Consider the following 10,010-nt stretch of genomic DNA (forward strand, 5'->3'; position numbering starts at 1 on the left):
CATGTAAACATTCAATGAGATATAGAATAAAAAGTCCGAGTGAAAACGCAGAGAGTCAGATTAATGTATTTAACCATATTTGATAGAGAATTGATACGTATACAAAAATAATTACATAAAAATAAATTTATAAATTAGTGTAATTTCATGAAATTCTTTAAATTTTCATTAGATTTATTTTATAATAAAAATAATTTTATAATATAACGTAACATATCAAATCTAATCAATTTATAACTTTATTTTTTTTTTTATACTCAAACTTTCAACTTCATTAAATCAAAGAGAAGATTACAGACATAAATCAAACCATAAGGTTTGAGATAAAAAGGCCGGAATACAATCCCACCAAGTTACAATACTATCAAGATGTCTACCATGTTGTGAGCTAAAGAATGGGCTGCCTTGTTGGCTTCCCTATATACATGGGTAAACAAGCAATTTCGGAACAAAGAAGACAACTTCTGAATCTCCAAATACAGCCCTCCATACTGTGAGTTGAGCATACTATCACTGTTTAAAGCTTCAATTACGAAAAGACAATAACTTTCCACTTGGACATTAGAAATACCCATACCTGTACAAAGCTGTAGCCCATGGAAAATAGCTAAAAGTTCAATATGCTCCGCTTCATCAACACATACTTCCGGTATTGCTGCTGCCAACAGAGTGCTGCCCTTAAGATCTCGTAATATAGCTCCAATACCAGCTGTTCCAGCTTCTATATGCAAAGAACCATCAACGTTAAGCTTCATAAAATCTGCTTGAGGCACCTGCCAGTGGTAAAGAGCTTGCACTTGGCTTCGGTTATGTTTTTGTACAGACTTATAACTTCTCAACACAGATAAAGCATGATCAGCAGCATGATATGGAGAAACAACAATTTGATCATGATAAAACTTATTGCGTCTATACCAAAAACCCCAAGCCACTGTAAAGAAAATAGATAAACTCTCCCATCTCCTATCCAAACAAAACTGGAAAGCAAGATCAAAAATATTTGAATGAGATGATGCATGCATAGAAGGAAGGACTTTCAGCCAAGTTCTTTCCAGTAATTTACAGCCCACCAATGCATGATAAACACCCTCTTCTTGCTCCATACAGAAACTGCAAAGCCCATTTATAGGAACATGTTTTAGCAAAAGATTAGACTTTGTTGGTAACCCATCTTTGCAAGCACGCCATGCAAAATTTTTTATCTTGTTTGGAACCGGCAATTTCCATAAATGTTTCCAGAGCATTCTGTGAGATGTAGCATGAGAAGATTCAGTGGCTTGAAAACCTTGTTTATCCATAATGAATCGGTAGCAACTCCTGACACTAAAAACACCATTTCTTTCAAACTCCCACACCCTTTTATCTCCTTGATTCGCAGCACCACATGGCATTTTCAGAATTTCCATAACTAAACTTGGATTAAAGAGAGCTCTAAGTTTGTCTATATCCCAAGAAACAGAATCTTCAGAGAGAAGACTATTAACACAATCCTGTTCAGTTCCCCTTCTTATCTCAATACCCTCCTTCTCCAAAGAGGCATGGCTTGGGATCCACTTATCACTCCAAATATTAACACTAGTGCCATCACCTATCCGCCATCTACTCCCATCCACAACCCACTTTAAAGCCTCCCAAATCCCTCTCCAAGAGTAAGAAGGACAGCGACCCAATCCTGCTGTCAAAAAATTTGAAGATGGAAAATATTTAGCCTTTAGAAGTCTATGAAGTAAAGAACCCTCGTCTTGGAGCAAACGCCACCCTTGTTTAGCTAACATAGCTAAGTTATGAAATTTCAGCTTTTTAAAACCCAAACCGCCCCATGCTTTCGAAGAACACATTTTATTCAAGCTTAACCAATGTATTTTCCTTTCATTATCCTTATGACCCCACAAAAAACAAGCCATCATAGCCTCCAATTCATCACATAAAGTAGAAGGAAGAAGAAAACAGCTCATAGAATAGGATGGAATTGAAAGAGCTACTGCTTTGATCAAGATTTCCTTACCCCCTTGAGAAAGCAATTTTTCCTTCCAAATTTGCAGCTTCTGCCACACCCTCTGTTTAATTGACTGAAATGCTCGGCCTCTAGATCTTCCGACTAAAGGTGGCAACCCGGGATACCGCTCATACTGCTGAATGTCAGAAGTACCCCATAAATTTTTAATATCTTCTTGGGTGCTCCTGGACACATTTCTACTTAAAACCATTGTTGTTTTTTCTCTGTTTATCCGCTGACCAGAGACCTCCTCATACTTTGTCAAAATAGCTTGAATCCGTCTGTTTTCTTCTAAATCAGCCTTACAAAAAATCAAGCTATCATCAGCAAATAATAAATGAGTAATGTTTGGGGCCCCTCTACATATTTTAATGCCTGAAAGTTGTATCCTCATTCCCGCTTCTTTCAATAAAGATGTTAAATGACTCACTCAAAAATGAGTAGCACTAAAGCTATCCCAAGTGCAGGAGGATGTCGTGTAATAATTAGGAATAAATTCCTAGATCGTCTCCTCAGGGAAAGTTACTTAGAAATCAAACTCGTTGAAAAAGGTGAAAAACTTCACAAAGAGAAAATAAAATGATGGTATGTGCAATGGATGGAAAAGGTTACTAGTCATGGACTAGATTCATGTTTTAGATTTTGATTGTTGGATTGGAATATAAAGAACTAATAAATTAAACTCAGAAATTAATAAAACCAAATTAAGAATTAAACTAAATTAGAAAGTAATTGACAAAACATGAACTGAAAATTGAAAATGCCCAAAACCAAGATTCTAGAATTCATCTTTGTAATTAAATCACAAATTCTCAAAATAACACATAACAATTGTAATCACTATTAAATGAAAACTTAAGGAAGTGAGAAAAATAAATAACACGAAATAAGTAAACAGAAAATAAATTACCCTAACTTCTAATCTAAACAAATCTCAAAAGTATTCCATAAATTTTAAACTGAAGTTAAATAAAATAGGGAACGAAAAGTCTAAACGAAAACTTCCTTTCACTATTCAATTGAAATTCAAAACAAAAAGGAAACAACTTCTCACGTATCACTCTTGAAAATTAATCTCTAAACCTTTAATGAAAACTCTAGAACAATTCCTCTACTTCCCACGTATGATGTTTCAGAAAAATCAAAAACAAAAACAAAAGCTTAAAACCAAACCTTTCTTGCAATAAATTAAGGTAACACAATTAATTAAAACTTCTAAAACAATTTCTTTTATTGCATGAAACAAAATAGCACACTTGATTAAAACTTCTAAAATAATTTCTTTTCGTTGCATGAAACAAACTAGCACACTTAATTGAAATTAAGGTATTACACTTAATGAAATAAAATTCTAGAACAATTCTTAATACACTTAAAAACTATAAAACAACAAAACATTGAAGCTAAAAGGAGAAACAAAATTGCTGAAAACAAAAAGGAGCTAATTCTTTCAAGTACATAACAAAGAAATAACAAAAGCAGAAAATTGTAGTTGTGTGTTGTAAGTTGTAGATGTCTAAGTTTGAGTTGTTGCCTTGTTGAGTTCGGACTGCATCCTTTTATAGCCAAACATCTTGGCTAGTTGCATCTCACATTCAATTGGTTTCACACTTCAATCTTTCATTCACACTTAATTGCATTCACACCTCAATTGCATTCAATCTTTTCCTTAATTTAAACCAAGCAACCAAGTCCAACACGGTTCTTCATGCCTAACTTGTTGAAAATTCATACACGGTTCTTCTTTGCCTCAAAATCAAATTAACCAGCCGACTTCTCCTATCTCTTCTCTTCAATCTGTTTTTTTCAATTTCAGCACACATCACTCACCCACCTACTGCTTCTCTCTACACGTCCAGCACAACATCTCAGCACAACATCTCTCTCTCAACTCACACTTAAATAATCTGCACCGACACAATCCCTTCCAGCACAACACAACTCCCTACACATCTCCCTCTCTATTTCTGGAAATTGCCCACCGATTGCCTTTTGACAAATGACCAATTCACTCCTTAATTCCATCCCCCTTTACGTAATACATGACCACCGACTACACATTTTAGCCAACACCGACTCACCTATTTAGACTTCTCACTCAAACCTTACTCAAACCAAATCAAACATGGCAATGCATGCACTTTCTTCAATTTGTTTTTTTCAATTCTGCCGTCCAGCCACTCTCACATATATATATATATATATATATATATATATATATATATATATATATATATCTTTAGATGGCTGCTACCCTTCCTCCAATCAATTTCATTTCAGCCGAAATCCATCTTCAATTCATCACATGTTCTCTTTCTATCTTCCTTCATTTCGGTGGACAAAGGCTGACTTTTTCAATGTTAAATTTGGTGGAGAGCAGCAGCCTTCTTCTTCCTTCATTTCGGTGGACAGCAGTTGGTGGACAGCAGCAGCCTTCTTCTTCCAATCCATCACATGTTCCTCACCTTAATTTAGCTGCACCAACCGATGTAAGTTAAGTCAAACAAGCAGCCTTCCAATTAATGTATAATTTAGGTGGGTTGGAAATGAGTTGGTGGATTTATTTGAGTGTGAAAAGGGGATCCGTGAGTTTTGAGGAAAATGAGGAATGGGTTGGACGGCAAGTGGGGGCTAGGCTTTGGAAGTTTGGTGGCTTGTTGGAGGGAAATGGTGGGTCATGGTTTAAGTGAGCATGATGTGGGGTGATTGGTGTGGCCGTGTATGAGGTTAGATGGAGTTGGGAGTGTTTGAATGGTGGGAAAGCTCAAGACAAAGTATGAACAAGGCATGAACATAATGAACCATGGTATGCACGAAAAATGGAGATAGAGATTAAAAAGAAAACACTCAACAACAAAATAACATAAATGAAAAATTAGCTTGAGCAACTTCCATTCAAAGATGGCAAGAAGTGCTTCTATCTTTTGAGGTTCATGGATTGAACCCAAAAGATGGAAAGATAGCTCAAGAAACTTTATGAACATGAAGAACAAGAAAAACAATGGTATAAACGCAAATGATAATGGAAAGTAAGAAAAATTATGGACTAGAATGCACAGTAATCAATAGTTGGTAGAATTCAAGCAGAAATTCATGCTTTTAATCAATTAAAATCACAACTTTGATTTATCCTTATTAATCATTTTTTTTCATTTAAAACCAATAATAATGTCATGATGAATTTAAAATACATTGGTTTTAACTAGCTAAAATATACAATATTTCAGCTCAATCATTAAACCTTCAAAACATAAGAGAAAAAGATAAGGGGACAAAGGATCTCCTTGTCGAAACCCTCTAAAAGGAAAAATAGGACCCTTAGGTTCTCCATTAATAAGCACCGAGAAATAGACCGAGCTCACACACTGCATAATCAGCCTCACAAATCCCTCACTAAAACCCAATGCCTCCATAACAGATTTCAAAAAGCCTCACTCCACCCTATCATATGCTTTGCTCATGTCCAATTTCAAAGACATAAAACCCTTCTTCCCTGTTCGTTTAAACCTCAAATTGAATCACTTCATAAGCGATAAGGACATTATTAGTAATAAGACGCCCGGGCATAAATGCACTTTGACATTCCCCAATAATATGAGATAAAACCAGTTTCAGCCAATTTGTAATAACCTTTGCAAATATTTTCCTATTTTAAAAGCTAACGTGCGAACTACAGCCGTGTCCAAAACCCTTCACCTATCCTGCTCGATCCCAATATCGGCCATCTCTAGGAAACAAATAATTAAAAATTTATTGAATGCCCGTTCTCACATTTACCAATAAACTCCTTACTTCATGACTGAATTATTAATTGGACATATTTCCGATTTTAGGTTTAAAAAAATCATAAAAATAATTTTGTAATAGAGGCTATAATGAATTTTGAAGCAGTGATAAACTCTTTTTTTTTTTTTTTTTTTTGGTGCAAGTCATTTGTCTTGTCTGTACCATTCTACAATGCAAAACGAGTAGGACATACAACCTGTCTTCGATCGTGATGTTCCAATAGGCTTACTGGGAGTCAACTATATCAACCAACAGGCCAGAAATACGGTTTCACTTTTTCCACTTCCTTCTTGAAGAAAAACATGGTTGATATTGTCTCTAGCCTCGCTGCCAGTCTCTTGCAGAAATTTGGCTCTCTAGTTTATCAAGAGTTCTGCTTGGCATGGGGCGTCCAGAGCGACCTGCAAAAGCTTGAGAGCACGATTTCCGACATTAACATCAACGAGCTCTTGGATGCTGAATACAAGCAAGCAAGCAACCCCATGCTGAGGAACTGGCTTGGGAGGCTCAAAGTTGTCTTATCTGATGCAGAGGATGTGATAGATGAAATTGAGTACAAAGTTTTAAGGAAGCAAGCGATTAGAGCGTACAGAAGCACTAGTTCAAAGGTACGACATTTCTTTTCTTCCTCCATGACACTTTCATCCCGTTTAAAACTCTCTCACAAAATCAAGGACATTAGAGAGAGGTTAGATGCGATTAATGCTGGTAAGGATCAATTTAATTTTACTGAACGTCATGAAGACGTGCATGTCATGCCCGTATGGAGGGAAATGACCCATTCCAGTGTTGAATCATTGGTCATCGGTAGGCAAGGGGATAAAAAAAAAATCATAGAGCCTCTGATGAAAGCCAATAGAAATGTTAATATCATTTCCATAGTTGGAATAGGAGGTTTGGGGAAGACCACACTTGCCAAGTTGGTCTACAATGATGAAATCGTAGTTAATCATTTTCAATTAAAAATGTGGATTTGTATCTCTACAAATTTTAAAGTTACAGAATTGATGGAAAAAAATCCTTAAATCTGCTTGCAAAAGAGTTGATAAGAATTCAAGTATTGAAGATACATTGCAGACTAGTTAGAAAGAACTTTTAAAAGATAAAAAGTTTCTACTGGTCTTGGATGATGTTTGGAATGTAAATAGAAATAAATGGGTTGAATTGATATTTGCTTAATGGAGGGTCCCATGGAAGTGTCATTATTGTAACGACACGTAGTCACAAGATTTCTTCCATTTTAGACCCTATTTACACACATTCTTTAGATGGTCTATCAAAAATAGAAAGTTTGTCTTTGTTTGTGAAATGTGCATTCAAGGAAGGCGAAGACAAATGACATCCAAACCTTTTATCAATTGCGGATGAAAATAGTGGAAAAGTGTAAAGGGGTTCCATTGGCCGTGAAGAGTTTAGGTGGTCTACTTTATTCGAAAGTCAATGAAAGGGAGTGAAATTTGGTTAGAGATAACGATATTTGGGAATTAGAAGAAAATGAAGGAGGCATCTTACCTGCATTGCGATTGAGTTATAATCAAATGCCAATTCATCTGAAACGATGTCTTGTGTATTGTGTTAATTTTCCAAAGGATCATGAATTTTTTAATATCTGTTTAATTGGACAATGGGTGGCACATGGATTAATTCTCCGAATGCCAGTTAACAAAACACAAGACTTGGAAGATGTTGGAGACTTGTATATTAAAGGGTTAATGTCGAGATGTTTCTTTCAAGATTTTGAAGAAAAGGAGTTGGGCCTGTATTGCTTTAAAATGCATGATCTTGTCCATGACCTTGTGCTCTCTATTGCCCATGAAGAGTGGTTGGAGGTAGACTCTAACAACAAAGAAATTACTCCGACAGTTCGTCATTTGTAAATTTCATACAATGGTCTACAAGTTTTAAAGTCTCTGAATAAGTTAACTAGTGTGCGGACCATCATGTATCGAACCAAACCCCATGTATTCTCAGTTGAATTATGCATAAAAAAATTCAAGTCTTTACGAGTGCTTGACATACATAATTCAGATTTTAAGAATTTACCAAGTTCCATTGGTACTCAAAAGCATTTGAGATATCTCGACCTATCTAATACATCATTAATGAAGCTTCCTAATTCCATTTGCAAGCTACACAATTTGCAAACATTGATGCTTGGTGGATGTGTCAACCTTGAACGACTGTCCAAAGATATACGGAACTTGATCAACCTTAGGCTTCTTACAATAACAATACAAGATACATGCCTGCTCGAGAGTGGAGTATGTTGTTTTAATTCTCTTTGGAGTTTAGTTGTGGCCTATTGTCCAAGACTCGAATGCTTGTTTCCACAAATGGATAGGTGCCTCACCAACCTTCGTATATTGGTTTTTGCGGGATGTGAAAGTTTGATCTCCTTGCCACCTATTAACAAACACCTAACTTCCTTAGAGTCATTGTATATTAATTATTGTAAAGAGATGGATTTGACAGGAGGAGGAGAAGATGCACAGGATTTCAATTTGAGACTCAAAATCTTGGAGATAGAAGGGTTGCCAAAGGTGGAGGTTTTACCGGAATGGCTCCTAGGATCTACAAACACTTTAAAGGAGCTATATATCAAGTGGTGTGGAAATCTCAAAGCCTTACCAGAGTGGTTGCCAACTCTGAAATCACTTCAAACATTGGTGATCATTGATTGCGATGAGTAATCATCTGTGTTGGAGGGAATTAATCATATGAAAACATTAGGAAAATTGATGATTAAACATTGTGCTCAACTTTAGAAGACTGGTCCAACATACCAGAGTTCAAAGTACTTGGTTGTATAAACGTTGAAGATGAAGAGGTTAGTTGATTTTGTTTTCTTATTTTGTATGAAAAGAATTAAAATTGAATAATTTGATTAGTGAATGATCTATTACATTAATCAGATTTTATATATTTATATTTGTGCATTTGCAGCTTCCACCTTTCGTGAGCCACGAGTAGTCCCAATGCGAGACTGAACGTATGAATTAGCTTTGTTCGAATTTAGATACATATATGTCTCTTCCTTAAATTGCATAAAGATATGTAAAATACATAAATAAATACATGCAGTGACATGTGTGTATAAAGTGTGTGCGATAGTTAGTTGGATTGGTGGATATATGTATTTGCTTCCATATATGTTATTATTGCTCTATCTATCTATCTATCTGTTCAATAAATGCATATGGGGAATAATTTTATTATTTCTTTAAAAAAAATCCAATTTCCATTGAAGAATTAATGTCCTGAATTGGTTTGTAACTTTTTTCCGAAAGATTAGTAAGTAATTTATATATGACTTAGATTAATAAGTAATTAATCCAATCTCAATTTGAAGCTTCTAGTAACAACTCCAACTCGGTGTAACATAATTAAAGATAAATGCAGCAATCAATTTTCTCTGAATGTACTTGAATTGAATTGTTTCTCAATGAATAGTACAAGGAGTCTCGGCTGCCTTTTATGGGCATATTTACAATGTAAATATTAAGGATAAAAATGTAAAATGAAATGGAAGTTTGTTACAACAGATTTTATATCAGAGAAAAAGGTAGAATCTTCTAGGCTTGCTGAGGCGGATCGAGAGGTTTTGGCAGCTTGACACGTGTGCAGATTTTATCTTGCTGAGTAAGGTTGATACGCCCCCTCGAGTTGGTCGATGTGTACAGTCAAACTCGTCCTTAGTGTAGAAAATCGATTAGACATTAAATGTTTGGTAAAAATGTCTGCTAGTTGATCCTAGCCACTGCAGAATTTAACTTGAAGCATCTTAGCTGCCACTCTTTCTCTAACAAAGTGAAAATCAAGATCCATATGCTTTGTCCGAGAATGATAAACAAGATTAGCTGTGAGATAGGTAGCACTTAAATCATCACACCATAAAATAGGAGGCTGAAATAATGAAATAATGAGAAACCAAGTTCTTGTAATAAAGTATGTAACCAAATGAGTTCAGTAGTTGTATTGGCCATAGATTTGTACTCTGCTTTAATGCTGGAATGAGCCACAATGTGCTATTTCTTGGAGCTCCAAGAAATTAAGTGATTACCCAAAAATATACAATATCCTCTAGTTGATCGTCTATCATCGGGATAGCCTCCCCAATCACCATCAGAATAGGCATGAAGAATAGAACAAGACTTGTTTGTAAAAAATAAGCCATGATTAATGGTGAACTTTAGATATCTAAGGATTCTTTTGACTGCTGTCCAGTAAG

The 10,010-nt window shown here is 35.4% G+C and overlaps 1 protein-coding gene across 1 annotated transcript; it reads left to right on the forward strand.

The window, feature by feature from the left end:
- The first annotated feature begins 6,067 nt into the window (after positions 1-6,067).
- Positions 6,068-8,956, forward strand: LOC122279829 (disease resistance protein RGA2-like). The gene is made up of 2 exons (XM_043090701.1): positions 6,068-6,390; positions 8,726-8,956. The coding sequence occupies exons 1-2, from the start codon at positions 6,085-6,087 to the stop codon at positions 8,750-8,752; spliced, it is 333 nt and encodes a 110-aa protein (XP_042946635.1). The 5' UTR covers positions 6,068-6,084; the 3' UTR covers positions 8,753-8,956.
- Positions 8,957-10,010: the final 1,054 nt, after the last annotated feature.

Source organism: Carya illinoinensis, chromosome 10 (assembly GCF_018687715.1).
Source record: "Carya illinoinensis cultivar Pawnee chromosome 10, C.illinoinensisPawnee_v1, whole genome shotgun sequence".
NCBI lineage: Eukaryota > Viridiplantae > Streptophyta > Magnoliopsida > Fagales > Juglandaceae > Carya > Carya illinoinensis.

Bases quoted from the DNA above. Each gene is read 5' to 3' on its own strand.
- LOC122279829 (XM_043090701.1), top strand. From the start codon at position 6,085: ATGGTTGATATTGTCTCTAGCCTCGCTGCCAGTCTCTTGCAGAAATTT. The intron at 6,391-8,725 runs GTACGACATTTC...GTGCATTTGCAG, and splicing joins ACAGAAGCACTAGTTCAAAG to CTTCCACCTTTCGTGAGCCA.